The sequence below is a fragment of the Mirounga leonina genome, unplaced genomic scaffold (genome assembly GCF_011800145.1).
Source record: "Mirounga leonina isolate KUSES-001 unplaced genomic scaffold, KU_Mleo_1.0 Mir_129, whole genome shotgun sequence".
Classification (NCBI taxonomy): domain Eukaryota; kingdom Metazoa; phylum Chordata; class Mammalia; order Carnivora; family Phocidae; genus Mirounga; species Mirounga leonina.
Window position 1 is genome coordinate 14,891,002 of NW_023270323.1, and position 23,275 is coordinate 14,914,276.

Below are 23,275 nucleotides of genomic sequence, written 5' to 3' on the forward strand. Positions count from 1 at the left end.
TGGTTGACCCATTCATTCTTTAGTAGGATGCTCTTTAGCCTCCATGTATTTGATTTCTTTCTGACTTTCCTCTTGTGATTGAGTTCTAGTTTCAAAGCATTGTGGTCTGAAACTAGGCAGGGAATGATCTCAATCTTTTGGTACTGGTTGAGACCTGATTTGTGACCTAGGATGTGATTTATTCTGGAGAATGTTCCATGGGTACTAGAGAGGAATGTGTATTCTGTTGCTTTGGGATGGAATGTTCTGAATATATCTGTGAAGTCTGTTTGGTCCAATGTGTCATTTAAAGTCTTTATTTCCTTGCTGATCTTTTGCTTAGATGATCTGTCCATTTCAGTGAGGGGGGTGTTAAAGTCCCCTATTATTATTGTATTGTTGTCAATGTGTTTCTTTGTTTTTGTTATTAATTGGCTTATATAATTGGCTGCTCCCATGTTAGGGGCATAGATATTTACAACTGTTAGATCTTTTTGTTGGATAGACCCTTTAAGTAGGATAGAGTGTCCTTCCTCATCTCTTATTATGGTCTTTGGTTTAAAAATCTAATTTGTCTGATATAAGGATTGCACCCAGCTTTCTTTTGGTGTCCATTAGTATGGTAAATGGTTTTCCACCCCCTCACTTTCAATCTGGGGGTGTCTTTGGGTCTAAAATGAGTCTCTTGCAGACAGCATATCGATGGGTCTTGTTTTTTTTTATCCAATCTGATACCCTGTGTCTTTTGATTGGGGCATTTAGCCCATTTACATTCAGGGTAACTATTGAAAGATGTGAATTTAGTGCCATTGTATTGCCTATACAGTGACTGTTATTGTATATTGTCTCTGTTCCTTTCTGGTCTATGTTACTTTTAGGCTCTCTTTGCTTAGAGGACCCCTTTCAATAGTTCTTGTAGGGCTGGTTTTGTGTTTGCAAATTCTTTTAGTTTTTGTTTGTCCTGGAAGGTTTTTATCTCTCCTTCTATTTTCAATGACAGCCTAGCTGGATATAGTATTCTTGCCTGCATATTTTTCTCATTTAGTGCTCTGAATATATCCTGCCAGTCCTTTCTGGCCTGCCAGGTCTCTGTGGATAGGTCTGTTTCCAGTCTAATGTTTCTACCATTGTAGGTTACAGATCTCTTGTCCCGAGCTGCTTTCAGGATTTTCTCTTTGTCTCAGAGACTCGTGGGTTTTACTATTAGATGTCAGGGTGTTGACCTATTTTATTTTTATTTTTTTAAAGATTTTATTTATTTATTTGAGAGAGAGAGAATGAGAGAGAGAGAACACCTGAGAGGGGATAGGGTCAGAGGACGAAGCAGACTCCCTGCCGAGCAGGGAGCCCGATGCGGGACTCGATCCCGGGACTCCAGGATCATGACCTGAGCTGAAGGCAGTCGCTTAACCAACTGAGCCACCCAGGCACCTGGGTGTTGACCTATTTTTATTGATTTTGATGGGGGTTCTCTGCGCCTACTGGATTTTGATGCCTGTTTCCTTCCCCAAGTTAGGGAAGTTCTCTGCTATAATTTGCTCCAATATACCTTCTGCCCCTCTCTCTCTTTCTTCTTCTTCTGGGATCCCAATTATTCTAATATTGTTTCATCTTATGGTATCACTTATCTCTCAACTTCTGCCCTCGTGATCCAGTAGTTGTTTATCTCTCTTTTTCTCAGCTTCTTTATTCTCCATCATTTGGTCTTCTATATCACAAATTCTCTCTTCTGCCTCATTTGTCCTAGCAGTTAGAGCCTCCATTTTTTATTGCACTTCATTAATAGCCTTTTTGATTTCGACTTGGTTAGATTTTAGTTCTTTTATTTCTCCAGAAAGGGTTTCTCTAGTATCTTCCATGCTTTTTTCAAGCCCAGCTAGTATGTTTATAATTGTCATCCTGAACTCTAGTTCCGACATCTTACTAATATCTGTATTGATTAGGTCCCTGGCAGTCTCTACTGCATCTTGTTCTTTTTTTTAGGTGAGTTTTTCCATCTTGTCATTTTGTCCAGAGGAGAACAGATGAATGATAGAACAAAATGCTAACAGGGTAACAATGACCCCAGAAAAATATACACTAAACAAATCAGAAGAGACCTGAAATTGGGGGAAAAGAAAGGGAAAGAAAGAAAAAAGAAAAGAAAAAGAAAAAAAAGAATATGATCAAATATGATCAGGCTGGTGATTAGAGATCAGTGCCACACACTAGATTTTGGGCATATTTTGGTCTGTTAGAAGAAACTGCCTCCCAAAATTTTAATGAAAGAAAAACTTATATATGTACAAAAATAAGGGTAAATACGATGAAGGGATAGAATATGACTGTAAAGGTGAATATTATAAAAGATTTTATAAAAGGAATTGATAGGATAAGAAGTTGGTTGAAAAAAGAAAGAAGAGAAATAAAAAAAAAAAAAAACCAAAAAACAAAAACAAAGGGAGAGAATGTGATCAGGCAGGAGACTAGAACAAAGCCATACAGGAGAGATTTAGGGTATATTTTGGTCTGTTAGAAGCAACTGTATCCCAAAATTTTAAAGAGAGAACATCTTATATACATACCAAAAATAAGGTTAACTACAATGAAGGGATAGAATATGACTCTAAAAATGAAAAATAAAAAAGATTTTTAAAAAAGGAATTGATAAGGTGTTGGTTGAAAAAGGGAAAAAGAAAAATTCCAAAAAAAATAGAAAAAGAAAAAATAAAGGAAATAAAAAAAATTAACTTTGAAAAACTAAAGAATCAGGGGGAAAAAAACCATGAATTCTACGTGCATATTCCCCTAGCGCTGGAGTTCTGCCATTCTCATTGATCGGTAAACTTGGTCTTGGCTGGCTGTTCTTGCTGATCTTCTGGGGGAGGGGCCTGTTGCCGTGGTTCCCAAATGTCTTTGCCGGAGGCGGAATTTCCCCACCCTTGCCGGTCCGGGCTAAGTAATCTGCTCAGGTTTGCTCTCGGGAGCTTTTGTTCCCTGCAAGCTTTCTGTACAGCTTTGGAGGATGAGAGTGAAAATGGCGGCCTCCCAATCTCCGCCCCAGAGGAGCCGAGAACTCGGGTCCCCACTCCTCAGTGCGCCCCCAGAGAAAAGCAGTCACTCACTCCTGTCTCCCCAGTCTCTGGCCACACTCCGTGCTCACCTGGCCTGTGACCAAGCATTTCTATCTCTGGCACATGACCCCTTGTGGAGTCTCCAAACCCAGCAGATCCCTGCAGTATGCTCCCTCGCCACTCCTCCTGGGGGAGGAAGGGGAATCTCCCCGGATCTGCCGCTTGTTGGGTCCCTGCTGGAAGAACAGTGGCCCGACTGTGCCGCGGATCACGGTTTATGGCAACCCCGAGCTGAGAGCTCCTCGGTTCTGTCTCTGCAGCTGGCTTCCCTGCTCCAATACCTGGGAGCTCTCCCGCATTCAGTGTGAGGGTCCTGAGACCACACTGTCCCAGCGAGGTTTCCACCCCCCTGCTTAGCCACTGGAGCGACATCCCTCAGTGGAGCAGACTTCTAGAAGTTCCGATTTTGTGCTCCACTCTCTATCACTTGCCAGAAGCGGCTGACGGAGGCCCCCTCCCCCGCCCTCTATCTTCCCAAATATCACCTCGGATTCGCTTCTCCGCACGCCCTACCTTCCAGAAAGTGATCGCTTTTCTGTTCAGAGAGTTGCTGCTCTTCTTTTCTTCGAAATCCTGTTGAGTTCATAGGTGTTCAGAATGGTTTGATACCTAGCTAACTGAATTCCTGGGACCAGACGAAATTTAGGTCTCCCATTCCTCCACCATCTTGCTCCTCTCTTTCATCTCTTCTTAGAGTTTCCGTTTCTGTTTATAGTATCCATCTGTTCTTCCATGTCGTCCGCTTTTTCTTTGAAGGTTCTTAGTGTATTAATCATAGTTGTTCTAGAATTTCAGTCTGATAATTCCAATATCTCTGCCATATCTGCATCTAGTTCTGATGCTTGCTTCTTCTTTTTTAGGTGGTATTTTTTACCTTTTAGCGTACTTTGTAATTTTTTGTTGAGAGCTGGATGTGATGTACTGGGTAAAAGGAACCAAGGCAATAGGCTTTAGTGTGAGGTTTTATGTTCATCTGGGTAGCAGTTAGGCTGTGTGCTTACTGTGTGCTGTAGCTGTGGTGTCAAGGGCTTACATTTCCTCTAGTGTCCTTGTTTTTTCTCTCTCCCATTGGCTTTGGGTTTCCTAGAGATTTCTTCTAAATGAGGTGGAAGGCTCTCAGTTCTCTCCATTGAAATTCTGTCGTCAGACAGGAGCACTATCAACATAGAGATGGATGGGCACTCTATGGTCTTATGATTAGGTTTCAGCCTGTGAGCCTGGGGTGAATATTTCCCTTCCCTGGGGACCTTAGGCTTTGGTAAAACCCTGGTTGATGCGGATCTGATAAAATAGTTTCTCTTGAGGACAGATCTTGGAAAGAGAAGAGAGAGCTCTGTGTATTTCAGAATGATGACATTTCTCTTCCACCTGCTGGGAGAACAGAGGATTTTTCTCACCTGTTCATACCTGGAGATAACATTTATGAAAGTTGGGGTCCCCTGGCACTGGGGCCCTGTTGTTTTTAACTCTCCAGCTTGTCCACACTAAGACTTCAGCAGTTCACTGATTACAGGTTAAAATATGCCTGCCCACCCTGGCACTAGCTGTGGGCTTCTGCTCTTGGTCCACAGCGCTTCTCTGTAACCGCCTGTTTATCTCTCTTGTTTTGGGGCAGCAGTTTGCCCTGTAACCTCAATTCTCTGATGGATCGGAGAAGAATTGTTGATTTTCAGTTCATTTGGCTTCTTTTGCTATTGCAAGGATGGGAGTGATGGACTGTGTTCAAGCTCTTTATGCATCAGGCCAGAAAGTGGAAGTTACAGTGTGATTTGTCAATGGACCAAACTTTACCTATAAATATGTCAAATAAATCACACGGTCATGGGCCATAAACATTGGCGAGTATGTAATTACCACAATAACAAAACAAAACAATGATCTAGTGCCAACTACATACCAGCACTTCCCTAAGTATTTTATATAGTCTTATGACACTACCCCGAAAACGTAGAGACTGTTATCTTCCTCATTGGATAGGTGAGACAATGGAAAGAAAAGAGGCTATGTAACCTGGCCAAGGACATACAGACAGAAGTGACAGAAGGGGAATTTAAGTACAGGCAGCTCGACTCCAGAGGTCACTCTCTCACTGCGATGCTCCGATGCCTCTCCTGGGATCGAAGTGTCTCTTTATTCTTTTATTCAGCAAATAAACGGGCTAAGCACAGTTCCAGGCACTGAGGAACACAACAGATGGGGCCCTGTCCTCATAGAGTATATATAATTTCAGTGGGAGAGAGAGCAAATCAACAAGTAAGCAAATGAATAAGCAAAGTTAATCAGAGAGAAAAGAATGAAGCATTTAACCACAGCGATGTGACAGAGTGGAGGAAGGTGGCTGCTTTAGAGAGGATGGGGAGATATGCCCTCCCCCAGGAGTTGACGTTAGAGCTGAGAGAGACGATGGAGACAACTGGTAGGTGAAGAGCAATCCAGATGGAAGGAAGAGCTGAAGTTAAGATGGGAACAAGTATGGTACGTTAAAGGAAGAGAAAGGTGGCCAGTGCACCTGGTCCACGTGGGTGTGGGAGAGGGTTATAGAAGAGATTATAGAGCGGGGGACAGGTGCCACATCAGTGCAGGGCCCTGTCAGGTGTAGCACAGAGTTTGGATATCGTTCTATACGCCATGGCAAGGCACTGCAGAATTTTAGGCGGGGAGCAACCTGGCCTTATATGTCTCAGTGACACACCTCAGCCTCATACCACAGTCACAAGACCCTGGAAATGTGCCAGATTCAGGATCACAGACCAGCCCCCAAGGCTGGCTGTGTGTGGGTGTGCATGTCAAGGAGAGAGACTCGCTCATCTGGCCAACAGCTCAGGGCTTTGGCAGCGGTACTGGTGGCATTTGGGTAGGAGAATGAAAGCTCGGAGCACTTACTGCAGGCATAAGCCTCCTTAACCTCAGGGCGGCTCCCTGTGCCAGCTCTAGCTCTCTCTGCAGAAACCCCGTAGCGGTGTTTGCCATCTTTCCTCACTGCCAGCCAAAGCTTGGGATGTACAGCCTTTCTTCTGCAGGTGAGAAACAGGTTCGCCTTCCTCCTTTCAAGTTGGGTAGTTGTCGGTTTCCTTCCAGTGTCAACAGGCAGTTGGAGAGCAGCTCTCTCCCCGAGGTCCTGAGAAGGTTTCTGGGCGTGTTTTTGGAAGATGCTCGCACACTGCCTCCCGGCGTCTCCTTCACGGGCAGGTCTGGGAGTCACATGGGAAGGACAAACAGCTCGGTGGTCTTTGAGCAACTTCTCTGTTCATGGTGATGGTGATTTAGGGAATCATCAGAGCCTTTGTGGTGTATACCTGCTTTGTCACTCCTCACTAGTGGCAGGGTGCTCCTACCCCTGACGGGGCGGCCGCGGAAGGGGGAGAGAGAGAGAGAAGAAACTCCTGAGGCGGCCACGGGAGGCTCGGGGTCTTCTGCCTGTGCTTACCTGGCAGGATTTCCTACCAGTCAAAATGGATCTCGTAAGGGGGAGATGAAAAATGGATCCTACGCCAGGATGCCTCGCTTCCTTCCGTGTTGTGGATCTAGGTCAGGGAAAGCTGGGGAGATGAGTGAAACCCACCCGTGGAAACGCACCTCAAGGGAATGAAATGTGCTCGCCTGAGCTAGCCTGAGGAAAGGGCATCCTTCTATAAACGGGCGCACAATCCAGGGGGCCAGTCTGCCTCTAGGGTTACCCTAACGCCAATCGGAGCAGAGACTCTTCATGCAGATCTCACCCTCTGTACAATGGGATCTTCCTAAGCATTGCAAGGTGATCCAGTCTTTATAAACAAAAAGATCTATACTTTAAAGGCACACAGAGAGTTTGTATTCAAAAAAATACTTGGTAAAGTAGAGGTGTTTTTGTACATGTATAGCTATCAGATTTTATATGTTCATTTGGCTCCACATCTCTATTGGAAGAACTTAACACTTCTTTTTTTTTTTTTTTAAGAATTTGTTTATTCATTTGAGAGAGAGAGAGAGAGTGAGCACAAGTTGGGTGAAGGGCAGAGGGAGAGGGAGAAACAGATACCACCCCCCACCCACCCCACTGAGCAGGGAGCCTGATGCCAGACTGGATCCCAGGCCCCTGGGATCATGACCTGAGCCAGAGGCAGATACTTAACTGACTAAGCCACCCAGATGCCCCAACACTTGTTTATGATGAATTCCACATGCAGGCCTGTCAATATAGAATCTATTCTGAAATATATTTTTAAGCTAAGTGTTTCATTCTGCCTGCTTTTCATAGGAGAGCTCTCCTGGCGGGGCACTCAGACCCGGCACCTCGGTAGCCATGCCCCTTCTCCTCCATCACTCGCTTCCTCTCTTAGAACCCACCAGAGGGTTGGCGCCAGGGGCCCTCGGAAGCAGAGTCCAATCCTTTGTCTAATAACTGAAGAAACTAAGGCTCAAATGTCTGAGCTGATTTTTGTTTATTTCCCCACATTGTCTCCAAAACTGTGTATAGGTGTCCAAGGACACTGTGTTGCAATGCAATTCCTTGAGAAGCTATTTCTTCCTGGACCTGCCACCGACTATTTGGGCTGAGCTAGCACTGAGTTGTCACTCTCTACTCTTTATTCTCACTGCTCTCCTGCCAGACACTCCACGTTGTTGCTTTCTAGGTTTCCCAACCCACTGATTATTTTGCATTTTGGATGATTTCTCTCCCAGCTGCCTTCATTTGCATTTTTCCTAAATCAAATCTCATTGTGATAATTTCTATTCATATTTCCAACCTCTTTAGATCCATCTGCGTTATTTCTCTGTCCTCAGTGATGTCTGCAGCACCTCCTAATTTGGTAACAACCAAAAAATGTTATTAACATAATGTGTACGCCTTGCTCCCAGTCATTAACGAAGATGCTACATAAAACTAGATCTCACAGATCCACTGGGGACTTCCATTAGCGCCCGTCCCTGCCCCCTTCCTCTCATCAGATATGGAGCTGTTTTTCATCTCTGGTCCTTGTTTATCAGAGTTCAGGCTTTCAGTCATCCTGTCATAGTTCCTACTAGCGCCAGTCAGAGCTCTTGTCACAGAAGTGTTTCAGGGATGCTGTTTTACATGCTTTATTAAAGCTCCAAAGATACAATGGCTTCAAGAGCCATTGAATCAACAATTTTAATTAATAGTAAAATTTATAGTTTCATATGCCAGAGGAAATTTCTAGCCTTGTTTTTGAAAACTCTTTTAGAAGACAGACACATTTGATCATCTTCATCTTCTCCTGTTGACTCTTCTGTGGCATTTTGTGTAAATCTCTAGTTAATTCCTTTTTAATTTAAAGGTGCATAAACCCCTATGTGCTTGTGAGGAATACAAGAGATGTATAAGAAATGGCCCTTGGGCGCCTGGGTGGCTCAGTTGGTTAAGCGACTGCCTTCGGCTCAGGTCATGATCCTGGAGTCCCGGGATCGAGTTCCGCATCGGGCTCCCTGCTCGGCGGGGAGTCTGCTTCTCCCTCTGACCCTCCCGACCCTCCCCCCTCTCATGCTCTCTGTCTCTCAGTCTCTCTCTCAAAAAATAAAAATAAATAAATAAATAAAAAGAAATGGCCCTTGTCATAAGGAGTTTATAATCTGATAGAGCTGGCTAATAGTGGCTAATAAAGGGAAACAGTATAATAAAGGGGAACTCGTGTAAGACAATAGGGAGTTAAATTGCTCAAAAGCTTCATACTGACTCTTAGGGCTGCAGAAATATGAATATGGGCTGGGGTACTAGGCTAAAACCTAGTGCAGAAGGGGAATTTTGAGCTGGACCTTGAAAGGTGAGGAGGATTTGCATAGGCCGGGAAGAAAGGGGAAAGTAGGGGAAACACGTAAGCAAAGGTGGAGAGAGAATAATAATCATGGCATATTGTATGGGGTCCTTGCACAGCCGAAAATCGGTCTGATGGAGGAAGGAAACTGAATGCAAACTGCTGTCGCATGTTGTAAACCCAGCTACCTGCATAATATCTCTCACTGGATGTCTCTTAGGCCTCCCGAAATCAATGTGCCCCAAACCAAAGTTGTGACTCTACCATCTCCCCCTAACGAGGCCAGAAATCTGGGCATCATTCAGGATTTCTCCATTTCCCTAATCATCCCTCACTCCAGTCTCTTAGCCAACCTTTTCAAGTTGCACTTGCTAGATAGTGTCTTGCATCTGCGCGCTTCTCATCTGTGCCACCCTCTGGTCCAAGCCACCACCATTTCTTGCCTCATCAGCTGCTCTTCCTCCTTCAACACCCGCCCCTCGCCCTACTGCAGCCAAACAGAACTTATTGAAAATTAAACCACTCTCTAGCAAGAAAAAAAGAATCTTTCAGTGGCTTAGCATTGCATTTGGAATGAAATCCAGCCCTGTTATTATGGCCTCAAAGGCCCTGAGTGATCAGGCATTTGCATCCCCATATTCTGCTTCCACCTCAAGCACACTTCATACGGTTGCGACACTAACCAGCTGAGCTGGCGTCAGATCCCACAGGTCGAGCCTCAACCTTCCACCTGACTGCCTCCACTTCAGGTACCAGCTGCAAGTAGGGTCTCCAGGCCCCTCGTACCTCTGACCGACTGGCTACAAATTCCCACAATTCGAGAATCCACTAGAACAATTCAGAACTCAAGAAAGTGTTGTACTTACTATTAGAGTTTTAATTATAAAGGATATCTGGACCAACCAAATGGGAGAGACACCAAGGGCGAGGTCTGAGGATCCTTCAGGCAGAGCTTCTATACCCTCTCCCAGTAGAATCAAGGTGTGCTACCTGCCCTGCATATCAGTGCCTTGGTCAGCCAAAAAGCTCCTCCAAGCCTGTGTCCAGAGTTTGTACTGGAGTTTCATTGCATGGGCATGGTTGATTAAATCCCTGGCCCCAGGGACTGAACTCAGCCTCCAGATCCCCTCCCCTCACAAAGTGCCAACCCTCTAGTCACGTGGTGGGTCTTTTTGGTGACCAGCCTGATCCTGAAGCTATCTGGGGGCCCACCACAGTTACACCACTAGCATAATAAAGAAACTCTTTATCACTCAGGAAATTCCAAGGGTTTTTGAAGCTCTCTGCCAGGAACCACCAGGGATGAAGACCACATACATTCTTTTTTATTTTTTTATTTCTTATTTTTTAAAAGATTTTTATTTATCCATTTGTCAGAGAGAGAGAGCACAAGCAGGGGCAGCGGCAGGCAGAGGGGGAAACAGGCTCCCCACTGAGCAAAGAGCCTGATGTGGGGCTCCATCCCAGGACCCTGGGACCATGACCTGAGCCGAAGGCAGATGCTTAACCGACTGAGCCACCCACGTGTCCCCAGATACATTCTTTATTACACCACAATATTTCTCAGACTTCACTCTTGCCCTACCTCCGCACACCCAACACACTGGTCTCCTAGTTCCTGGACCGTGCCCAGTCCTTTCCTCTGTTCCAGATGGCTCCCTTCTCCCCACTCCCCCTCCTGACTGTCCTCCCCCCACCCCCAGCTCTTCCCAGACTTCAGATTACCTGATTAGAAAGTGTTTGCTCACTATCCCCTTGTTATCCCCCATGTATATTTGCTTCATAGCACTAATCTCAATCTGAAATGATTTTATTTATGTTGACCCCATTAACTTTGTTTGTCTTCTCCATACAATATATATTCCTTGAGGACCGAGCCTTGGTTGTCCTGTTTCTTATCTCCTGGCACATACCAACGGTCCGTAAATATTTGTCAAATTAAAGAATAAACAAAGTGCAAAAGATAAGGATGATCAGACCAGTTGAAGCTCTTTGATTGTCAAGAAGAGGAAATGTTTAGACTTGATGAGAAAAGTAGTACGGAGAGGCTGTTGGATAATAAGCAAGAGGATAGGTATTTGGGGAGTATGAATATGGGGGAGGATGGTCGCAGTGTACCAAATGTATTGCACAAGGGCAAAGGACTAGAGGCAGGAGGAGTCAGGTAGACTGCTGAAAGACTGAGCAAGAGTGGTGGGGTAGAAATGGAGTGGAAGGGGAAAATCTGAGATTTTTAAAGAAAGATGCCCTTGACATTTTTCTTTTTAGTTTTAACTCTTTATTTTGAAATAATTTTGAGGGGCGCCTGGCTGCCTCAGTCATTAAGCATCTGCCTTCGGCTCAGGTCATGATCCCAGGGTCCTGGGATCGAGCCCCACATCGGGCTCCCTGCTCAGCAGGAAGCCTGCTTCTCCCTCTCCCACTCCCCCTGCTTGTGTTCCTGCTCTCGCTATATCTCTCTCTGTCAAATAAATAAAATCTTTTTAAAAATGAAATGATTTTGAACTTACAAAACACTTACAAAAATACCATGAGGAATCCTGTATACCCTTAACCCAGATTCACTAATTGTTGACATATGACCTCATTTGCATTATTATTCTTTCTCTTTTCATATGTGTGTATGCATTCCTCTGTGTTATTTTTTCTGAGTCATTTGAGAGTAAGTTAAAAACATCATGCCTTTCATCCTTAAATACTTCACTATGTAGTTCCTAATAGCAAAGACTTTTTGTAACAACATAGAACATGGACCAAAATCAGGGGATTTAATGCTGATAAAATGCTATATCCAGGATCCTAGCCCAAGAACCAATTCAGGATCCTGTCTTACAATGAGTTGTGATGCCTCTTTGGTCTCCTTCCATCTGGAATAGTTCCTCAGTCTTCCCTTGATTTTATGACTTTGACATTTTTGAAATCCACAGACCAGTTATTTTCTAGAATGCCTCCCATTTTGCTAGGCTCATGTTTTCTCCTACCTATATTCTGTGCATTTTTGTCGGGAATGCTACATTAATGATCTTGTGTCCTGAGCATCAAATAAGAGGCCTGTGACATCACTTTGTCATTATGCCATTATAGGTGGTATGAACTTTGACCACTTAGTTAAGGTGGTGTTTACCCAGGTTTTCCCATAAGATGACCACTTTTCCTTTTGTAATTAATAAGTAATTTATGCTGAGATACTATAAACCTATGTAAATATTTTTCCTTCATTAACCTTTTACCCAGTAGTTCCAGCATACAGGGGCGATTCTTGCTGGAATCAGTTATTGCCATGGCACCTGCGAAACAGTGATTTTCTCACTCCATCATTTCTTCTATGTATTTATTATTTATTTATTTATTTATTATGGACTCATGGACTCTTACTTATTATATCGTTTTTAATTCATTACTGTTATTCATCTTAGTGCCCCAAATTATTATCAAATTATCCCAGTTTGTTCAGTGGGAGGCACTACAAATGGGCTCCCATGTCCTTTTTGACACATCCCTATCATTTTTTGAGCCATTCTTTACTTTCTGGCACAACAAAATATACCACATTCCTCTCGTACTTTTCCTGCCCTGGTCCTGACATCTGTCATTTCGTCAGATTCCTGACTCCTTTTAAAGGGGAGTAATATTTAAAAAGCGAGATCTGACAGCAAGGTGTGCCCTTTGCTGCTGGGCTGTTATTGTTTCCTAGGCCTTTCTTCCCTGAAATTTTGGCTCACTGGGTGAAGGAGATATAGCTCAGGAGACTAGAACATCACTGACCGAAAATAACTCCAAAAGCCAAATGAAAAGATTCGCAGGAGGCCAACTTGTCTACCAAGAAGACTACCCAAGCCATTTTTAAAATCTGTGTTAAAAATGTGTTCCTCATTGTATGAGATCTAAACAATAAAGTAATAAAAGAAAATAAACACCCCTTTCCTTCTTTGCAATCTTTAAGTTTTATCAGCAAACACTTTTCAAATCACTGAAGTTGGCTTTTAACACTTGCCTAGCTTATAACACCTCCCCAGGCCGAGTGCCACAGGAAGGCTAGGCAGCAGGTGGGAACTTGCCTTCTGGAAGCTACAATTTGCCAGGTGCTATAGACTTCTGCCAGGCCCTTCTTGGGACTTTCTGGGCTCTTCTCACAGATTGTGTTCTCTGGAGGGATATCAGTGCTGACCCAGTATTAACAATGGGGAAAGCACTGAATGTTCTTCACTGTTTGAAAAGTACTATGTTGGCGTCTGAGCTGGAGGAGATTAAATTCAGACCCCAGAGACTGAGATAAAGTCTATTTCAAATGAGCTTTATGGTCCCTAAAGAGTGGAGGCAGCAATGGCTTCTCTTCTTTGACCCCCCTGGATAAAATGACTCTTTCCAGACAAGATGCCGTTCATTCACAAGACACACACACACACACATTCTACTCTAAAACCTGCCTGTTGGAGCTATCATGTAGGTCCCAGTTTATTTTTCACTACTGACTGGAAACAAAGATGTATTATGAACACCACTGGCTATGTTTGGAAGCCACCTGGTAAATTTCCATTTTGGAACGTTAAGCAACTGAACTAGGGGACAGTATGACCACAGTGGTGTCTGGTCAGAAGCGCACATCTGTTTGCATGCAGCCAGGCTGGGGGAAAGCCCATCAATGATTCTGGCCTCAGATCTGTGGAGTAGGACAAGCTAGATGCTCTTTACATTTAGCTTTCATCTTGCTAACCAGTGGAAATGATGTGGGCCTCAGAAGACAGGTTCACCTCTTGCCATCTTAGAGGATGGGATTCAAGAATTTATTTTGAACATAAAAGGAAGTTGGGGAGAAGTAGTTCTGATGAAGCGGGTTGCTTCATAATTTGCTTCAGTGGAGCTTTTGAGATTGATTACCTTTGCTCAAGTCCGAGATAATACTCAAAGGTTGTGCTTATGGAGAAAAATCACCGCACGATCAATTTCAATTTCCACAGTCTCAGCAGGGACTCTGTTTAGAGGCGTTATCTATGAAGGAGAGTGAAGTATTAAAGGTACAAGACACAGGGCGCATTTCGGCAAGGGCATGGTCACACTGACTGCAGTGTGACTGGTTGACACGTGCTAATAAGAACAAAGATAGAAGAGCGATGGAAAGATGTGGAACTGACTGGAGTACTAGACGAATCTTCCTCTTTCATGGAGTTTCTCCTGACATGGGGCAGATGGCACAAGCTGGGTGGTTTTGATTCAGGAGGATAGAAATGTTTTAAAAAGGGGCACCTGGGTAGCTCAGCCATTAAGCATCTGCCTTTGGCTCAGGTCATGATCCCAGGGTCCTGGGATGGAGCCCCACATGGGGCTCCCTGCTCAGGGGGAAGCCTGCTTCTCCCTCTCCCACTCCCCCTGCTTGTGTTCCTGCTCTCGCTAACTCTCTGTCAAATAAATAAATAAAATTAAAAAAAAAAAGAAATGCTTTAAAAAATCTGTTTACCCCATATGACAAAAGACAAACTTGTTTATTATAAAAATTTAGAAAATGCAGGCAAACTAAAAGAAAAATTTTTTAAATCACCCACCATCTCACATCCTAGAGAGAACCAATCTAAACAGGTTGGCTTACATACTTCCTTTATTTTTCCTATGCTTATGCACACAATTTTATTAAAATTATACTTAGTATTTTTGAAAACTACTTTTCACTCGACTGCACTTTCCCTTTCATCTCTCCATGTCTATATTACAATATCCTTTTGTTAATTCGTTTTAAATTCAAAACCAACAGATGCTTTTGTTAAAAACTTCAGAGTACAGGGTAAAATGTAAAAGTAGTTCTCCTCATCTCCTACCTCCCTCCCCTGAGGTAACCCTAAGACTTTTTTCTTAATATTCTCTCCAGAAACTTTTTCTGTGACACACACACACACACACACAAACAGACACACACAAACAGTATTCAGTTAATATATCACAAAGTACTCAATGAAATCCTGTTACATGGAAATTCAGGGTTTTTCCAGTTTTCACTGCAGTGAGCATCTTTGTGGTTAAATCTTTGCACACAACCATGATGATTTCCTTAAGATAAACTCTAGAAAACGGATCACTACACTGAAAGATAGGCACAATTTTAATGCTTTTGATATGTGCAGCCCATTGCCATTCACATGGTTTGTGACAATTTCACACCTTCACTAGTAAGCAACACTGAATTTTTAAAATTTTTTATTATTTTTTAACACTGAAGTTTTTAAAACTTTTCATAACACAATATAAAAAAGTGGACAAGCCATGCGCTAGACCTGCACTGCTCAATATGGTAGCCACTAATCACACGTGGCTACTGAGCACTTGAAATGTGGCTAGTCTGAATTGAGGTCTGCTAGAAGTGTCAAAGACACACACAATTTCAAAGAATTGGTACCAAAAATAACATAAAATATCTCATTAATAATGTATGCTAATAATATATTGAAATGATTTTTTGGATATATTAAGTAAAATATATTATTAAAATTAATTTTATTTTTTTCTTCTCACTTCTTTTAATGTGGCTACCAGGAAAGTGTGCTTGCATTATATTTCTCTTGGGCAGCACAGAGTAGGACATGGTCTGGCTCCTCAGATAATAAAACCTACCACGTGAGCTACATACACCTGATTTGGTCTCTTCCTCTGCCTGTTCCTCTCTGGTGCCGCACCCCCAAGCCCCCTGTGTCTCAGTTAGAACTAACTGGGCTCTTAGAACTAACTAACATAGTACTTTTCACCACTCCAGTTCTTTGCCAGAGGGGTGCCTGGGTAGCTCAGTCGGTTAAGTGTCTGCCTGTGGTTCAGGTCATAATCCTGGGGTCCTAGGTTCGAGCCCCATGTCGGGCTCCCTACTCGGCAGGCAGTCTGCTTCTCCCTCTCCCTCTGCTCCCCCTGCTCCTGCTGTCTTGCTTGCTCTCTCTCAAATAAATAAATAAAATCCTTAAAAAACATCTTTTCCAAGAATGATCAATAAACTCAATAAAAGTGAGTGTCCATTTTTGAAGGTAATGGGGTTGCGTGTTATGATTGTGATCTCCCAGAACTGTTAGGTGTAAACTCTGAGTCACAAACGGAATCATTTGTCAACTGATTTGTGAGAGCATTGAAGTATTTGGGCTTCAGAAATGGCTGCGGAGTTTAGTATCACGCCCCTTCCGAACTGTGCACACAGGGCACAGAGCAGACAGAATACGCTTACTTAAGAGTCAGTTCACTGATGGAAGTTCGCCATCTCTCTGTGCCTCAATTTTGATTTTCTTTCCCTTGAAGTGAGGATGATGGAGTGGTGCACACAGTTCCAGACAAGAGGAGTCAGCTCTTGTCTGAGTTTACAGGAGTAAACTCAGTGTTTACAAAGTTCCCTTTGTAAACACTGAGGGGAAAAGAGATTAGCAGGATATTGCTGGGGCTGTTTCCTCTTACTCCCCACCTGAGGTTTGCTTAGCCACCTCGCCCTCCTCATCAGCCCTCCACTCGTCCTTTCACACATATTGACTGTACCAAACACACCCTAAGTACACACAGCTTTTCATCAAAGACAAAGGCTGTTCATGGGTTGGCTCCCACTCACGGTCACTCCAGGATAGATGCAAAATGCAGATAAGTCGGAAGGAAAAGGCCCTTGGGTGAGCATGTGAATCTTGCTCTCTTCTGCCCTGTTGTCGGCTTATATCTCGTTCTTTGAGTCACTTTTTCACTGGACTCAGCTTTAGCGTTTAAAACAAAAAACAGAACAATAACAGAAGATTTTTAAAAATATATCTTAAAGTACTGGGGGCTCGATTACATGCTCGACCATTTGGAAAGTGGCCCAAACCCTTGCTTCATCCCACTGTCGCAGTCCGAGTGGCTTTTTTTGGAAGGTATCTAGGTAAGAGAGATTAAAGCAAACAAACATCTCTGTTCCAACCTGTCTGCATCATCATTCTTTTGTTGTGGTTGCATTAAGCTGAATTGTGTGAGAACAATGTTGCCAGTCCCCGGGAACCCTCTACTTAGAGTTTTTATAAAACTGCATTGTGATAAAGAACCAATATAACCTTTTAACAAGGAAAATGAGAGTTCTCTGTAAAAGACTCTCCGCCTCTAAATTTGGAGAAGGAGGGAAATACCTTGTTGGAAGGAGAGTGAACTAAGAACTGAAGGAGGGCTGTCTGTTTTCCATTACTGTTGTGACTCACCCAACGAACTTGAGTAAAAGTCTGCTGAGCCTTAATTTTGCCGTTTGTGAACCGGGGACAGAGCATCCCCCTTTCTTCCTGTGTTCATGTGGGCATTGCAATACACGAATGCAAAAGGAATAAATTATTCCTTGGGCTGCAGTGGTCTTGACCACTTTCTAACTCCAGATTCTGTGATTATAAATGATAAATACTTTCACTCTTTCAACCACCATGTTTAAATACTCTGGTAAAACCTAAAGACCTCTTATCTCAGTAAGCCAGGCTATCATTTTTGCCTTGCACAGGCTACTAAGAATCTCTTTTCTCTTTTTATATTCAAAGCTGAGCATATAACTCCTCAGGTCTGTCTACCTCCCCTCTGTCTGTCCTGTTCCCCAAAGGTGAAGCTTTCAGTGGTGCTGTTGGATAAACAGCATTGGATAAAGGGTTGAGTAGCCCTTCCAGCAGCAATTGGATGAGCCCAAGAAACCAAAAACTCAATGAACCCCCTTTGGATTAAGAAACTGTTAGAATTTTGAGAATAAAACTGTTCCCTCTCTTCTCATCAGCAGGTTGAAGCCAGTATCTGTGAACTGGCAGGTTGCTAGTGAAAACATGACTAAGGCCTGAGAAGTATAGTATAAAACATTATGACCTTTTTTTTTTTTTTTTCTGAAAAAAGGGCTTATGCACTATATAAATTTATTTCTATTTTCAGACTACTTTTCCTATCAAAAGCACTACTCCCCAGTGTAGTTTGCCTCCTCAAAGTTTTGAAAGCATTATCAAAGAAAAACAAAACTGAGTCTAAACTAAAAGTCTAGAGCTCTCACTGGCCCTTGACTATAGATAAGGTTTCATTAATACTATCAGCCTAAATGCCATTGGTTCTTGTCCTTGATAGCTCACCCAGAACCTCCAGTCATTTGATACCCTCCCTTTGTATCCCATCATGAGAGGGTCAATAGGATGTGTCCGCCCTGTGTACCTGAGCCCCACCCTGTCTGTGGGTTTGGTAGAATCTGCTAGACAATGCTTCTCCTTCCTCGGGCACCAGAGTCTCTCTTGGGATTTCAGTAAGCACGGCCTGTCCCTGAGGCATTTCTGCTTCTACGGCCAGGCCAAGTACCTCAGATTCCACAGGGAGCCAAAGTGACCTCCCCTCCCTCCCTGTGACACACTGTTAGAGCAGTCTTCAAACAGTATTATTTGTGTCTTGGTATTCTGCAGAGATTTGATGAATAACTCTTTGGGTTTTTACTTAACTGGCTTCCTGTTCTCTGTAAGTTGGATATGAAGGCCATTGAAGAATGAGAGAGAGGCCAGAGAGATTCAGGCCAAGCACCAATCTTCTTTCACACTCAAGGTTGCCCCTCTCCTCTGACAACCAAGACTTCATCTTGAGACTGGATCCCTCTTTTCTTTTTTAAAAGATTTTATTTATTTATTTGACAGAGAGACACAGCGAGAGAGGGAACACAAGCAGGGGGAGTGGGAGAGGGAGAAGCAGGCTTCCCACTGAGCAGGGAGCCCGATGCGGGGCTCGATCCCAGGACCCTGGGATCATGACCCGAGCCGAAGGCAGATGCCCAACAACTGAGCCACCCAGGCGCCCCGGATCCCTCTTTTCTTGACATGAATGAGCTCCCAGGAGACTTCCGTAGCCTTCACCAGAACTTCCAGGTTCTCCCTCTCGTTCACTCAACAAGCCTGAACCTCCTGCAGGGAGCACACCCCAAACACAAGCTCAGATCCCTACTAAGGAAGGATCTCCTCTTGTTTTCAAGGAGACCATCCCAGACCAACCCCAGGGATTGAACTTGAGGTGAAGACATTGTGGGTTGATTGTGGGAGCAAAGTGGAAGTCAGTGGTGAGGATGGTGGGGGATGTGTCCAGGGAGAGGCTGAGAAGCTTTCAAGAAGGTGCCAGGGTGCTTTGTCTCTTCACTCAGGGTCTGTGTTCTCTCTGCAGAATGACATCTTTGAGTGGGCCAGGGACCACCGAGTCCACCACAAGTACTCAGAGACTGATGCTGATCCTCACAATGCCCGCCGGGGCTTCTTCTTCTCCCACATCGGCTGGCTGTTTGTTCGCAAACATCGTGATGTCATCGAGAAGGGGAGCAAGCTTGACTTCACTGACCTGCTGGCTGATCCTGTGGTCCGATTCCAGAGAAAGTAAGTGAATAGACACCATAGAGTTGTCCCTCGGGGGACAGGACCAAGAGACAGAGCACAATGGGGTGCAATAATACCCCCAAGTAGTTCTCCTCATAGCACTTACCCTTCTTGTTAGGATTTACCTCTGTTTATTCATTTCCTTTTGCTCATTAAGTCTTCCCTGTTTACACATTTGTTTTTAATTTTAATTTTAAATCAAAATGGATTTCCTTTAAGCCCAATGTCATTTCCCTCAGACCAATCCGCACGACTGATTTTATGGAATCTGTTTCTGTAGTCCCCCATTCCCCCATCCAGGTTTCCCTGGGGTGGCAGGGAGGGCCGGGAGGACTTGCTTTATTTTAGCAAAACTTGACTCCAACAGCATTGGACTCTCCAGATATCCTGCTTTCTTCTCCTGGAATTCTCTTGTAGTGACGGCTCCCCTCCCCTGACTCCTGAAATGTTACACCAGTAGGTTTCTGTGCAGAGAAAATGCGACCATGTAACAGAGAGCCTCACAGTGCTGGTATGCACTAATCGTGTCAGCTGAGCATATTCAGTCGGTCAGCATTTGCAGGGTAGATCTACTTTCAATAGGCACATGGAGAAAATTGCCTGTAATTGTGCTGGCAAATAGAGACTGGCTATTTTTAGCCTTTTAACCAGGAAGCTGGCATAGACTGTATCCATGTTGGTCTGGCTCTGCAAAGTGGGCCACTATGAGAGCATTTATAAATGGACTTTTTGCCCCCAAAGTAATGGATTTATGTGCAAAGAGAGACAATTTATGGATTGCATTCTGGTTAGAGCCTTGAGATAATATGGTGAAAAAGTGGTTACCGGAGACCATCTCCACTGACAAGCAGGAGTCATTTGAGGACTTATCCAAATAGAAACTCCTGAAAATAGAAATGGAGGCTGCACCTTTGTCTGACACAAATGATTCTTGCATGAAAGGAAGTATGGCTTCTAATTGTGCTCGTGTTCCCCTCGGTCTCTCTCCTTACACTGGAGTGGGCAGCAATGCATGGTGACAAAATGGCAGATGTGGAGACAGACTGCCTAGGATCAAACTCTGTGGCTCCTCCATGTGCTTGCAAAAGATCTGACTGCTCTTGACCACTGTCTCCTACAGTTCTTATGAGGACATAATGAAGCAAAATGTATGGGAAACGCCTGGCACACAGTTAAGAGCTTAGATCAGTGATTATTATTACACAGGTCAGAGGATTCAGTGTGTTTCCATCCCCTGCTTCTGTTGGTTTCTCCCAAGGGTCTTTGAGTGTCTCAACACAGCTATTTCAGGTGGACACACCAGTAATTTTATAGCAGAAATAACAGGATGTTTTCAATTAACAATGAAATGATTTGTTCATTTTGATTTTTCACCATGAGCATAAAATATTACGTCATTGAAGAAAATCTGCAAAATTCAGAAAAGTAGGAAGAACATAATTCAGTCCTAACACATAAACACAGTCACTATTAATAATCTGTAACATATCTTTCCATGTTTTATCCCTATATTTGATATATTTTGCATGATGACAGTCATACTGCAAATGTAATTTTATGTCTTGTCTTTTAACTTCAGATTATCTTGGAGGCACCATTGTTGAAGGGCTGTGTGAGTTCACTAGTTAGTGTCACAGTTTATTTAACCATCACTCTGCAACTGAATATGTATGTCATTTCCAATTCTGTGATATAAATGATGTTGCTATATAATTAGTAATGCTTTGGGACAATCAGGCCTTAGATTAATCTGAAGAGCTCAGATGAGAAGGCAAAAGATCTTCTGTTTTATTAATGAGAACTGAGCTGAGTATAATCGTCTGGGTTTCTCTCATCATAAAAGTGGAAAACTTTTTTTTTCCATCTTTTTCCTTAAAAAAAAATGTGGTCATCTGATTCATTAGGTGTATACTCATGGTACACATGTCCAAAGACTATTTCTAAATACAGGCAGAAGAACCAAGACTATTTCAGCATGTTCCCTGAATAGTTATCTGAGAACATCTTTCATCACCAGCCCAGTGACCTAAAGGGGTTGTAGCTATCATAAACCATACATTCACATCATCATTTCATATATGTCATTGAGCTCCTGCTAAGAATTGGTGCTGAAGATACAACCTTAAAGAATGATGTCTGTACCCCCTCAATTTGCAGACCAGCAGGGAACCCACAGATAAATTTACAAACAATTATACCCTAGTGAGAGTAGTGCTATAATAGGGTACTATAGGGCACCATGGGGACACAGTGCAGGCTGGTGAGGGTGAGGGAAGGCCTATGGAAGGAACTAGCTTCCAACCCAAGACCTGAAAGATGATAAGAAGATGAAGATGGGGAAAAGGATATTTAAAATATCTGTCAATACATAGAACTACATAGAGCCATTGAACTTTAGAGTAGGGAGGGACCTTATAAATCATTTAGCTCATGCCTTCCATTTCTCCTATGGGGAAATGAATAAACAAAATGTAGATAGAAAGTTGGAGATAGAAGCACTGTCTTGGGTCTTTTGGGGCTGCTATAACAAAAATAGTGTAGACTAGGTAGCATAGACAACAAACATTTATTTCTCAGAGTTTTGGAGGCTGGGAAGTCCAAGATCAAGGTGTCACAGATTTGGTGCCTGGTGAGAGCTCTCTTCCTGGTTCATAAACAGCCATCTTCTTGCTGTTCCAACACAGCAGAGGGGAAGGAGCTCTCTGGGGTCTCCTTTGTAAGGGCACTAATCCCATTTGTGAGGCCTCCACCCTCATGGCCTAATCACCTCCCAAAGGCCCCACCTCCTAATACCATTGCGTTGGGGATTAGGTTTCAACATATGAATTTTGGGGGGGGACACAAACATTTACTCTGTGGTGACCACCTACATCTCAAATTCTTTGCCTAATGTTCTTTTGATTATACCTTGCTGTTTGAAAGGGGTTACAGCAGTTCTCTGAAGTGTGGGTGAGTACTCATGTTCTTTGGTAATTATCCAGCCTGGAGAACATAGACAACCATAATCCAAAATAAGGCTTAAAATCACTGCAGGGATCACTAAAGGAGAGAGCTTCCAGAATACACAGACATAGTGCAACAGTTTGGGTATCTTCATGTCCATGAAACCAACTTTATTGGTCCTGCCAGTCAGGCCATGTGGAGGCCACAGATTCCTTAAAGATTGAGTCCTCGCACTTGGGGTATGAGTTGGGGTGGGGGTGGACCCTGTCATTGGCAGCACTGCCACATGAGGTCTCAGTCCTTGCTACCCTCAGCTGAGTGGGGGACTCCCTGAGTAACAGAGGCCCAGTCCTGGGTCACTTCAGTGGCACACCTTATAGAGTTCTTCCCCTAGTCAGAATCTCCACCTGCTCCTATGTGGTTCTCCTATGTGTTCTAGTTTCGGTGCCCTGGGTTTGCAGCTGACTCACTAATGTTAGTGCTGATCCAGCATGAATATTGCAGTTGGTTGATAAACTTGTTCTTAGCCATCCTCATGACAACTTACCAAAGAAAAACTTGCCAGGGGTGCCTGGGTGGCTCAGTCGGTTAAGTGTCTGACTCTTGATCTCAGCTCAGGTCTTGATCTCAGGGCCATGAGTTCAAGTCCCATGTTGGGCTCCATGCTGGGTGTGGAGTCTACTTAAAAAAAAAAAAAAGGCTTGCCAGAGATCCAGGCTTGATCAAATTTCCATTATACAGTATAATAAAAGAGAGAAGATAGTGGCATTAAAGATAACAGGAAAACAACATAATTCAAGCTATAGTTCTAGACTTTTCCTCTTAAAGATAATTTTACCAAGACTGTTATAACAAATAGTTAACTGGACCACTTCAAGTTTTGCTCTACTGTCAAGTTGTGAATGACAAAAAGGCAGGAGGTGAGATGGAGAGAAGCTAATGGTATCACAGTTAGACTTTGGTGACTGAACCCTGCCCTAGGTCCCATCCTACAAGGGCTGTGCTTTTCCCCATGCAGTAAGGAGATCACAGGGCAAAGGCACATACCACCTGGAATCTTCTCTCACTTGTAGACCATGCCTCAGGGTTAGAGGAACCTGGAATTCCCTGCCCAAATGGCTCTGAGCCTACTTCCAGAGCCTACACCAGCCTC

The 23,275-nt window shown here is 43.6% G+C and overlaps 1 protein-coding gene across 1 annotated transcript in view; it reads left to right on the forward strand.

Annotated features, from left to right (window-relative positions):
• Window positions 1-23,275, forward strand: part of SCD5 (stearoyl-CoA desaturase 5) — a 152,434-nt gene that overhangs the window by 93,668 nt on the left and 35,491 nt on the right. Inside the window, exon 3 of the mRNA XM_035004668.1 lies at window positions 18,974-19,179. Coding sequence (XP_034860559.1) covers window positions 18,974-19,179 — 206 coding nt within the window. The remainder of the gene's footprint in view (window positions 1-18,973; window positions 19,180-23,275) is intronic.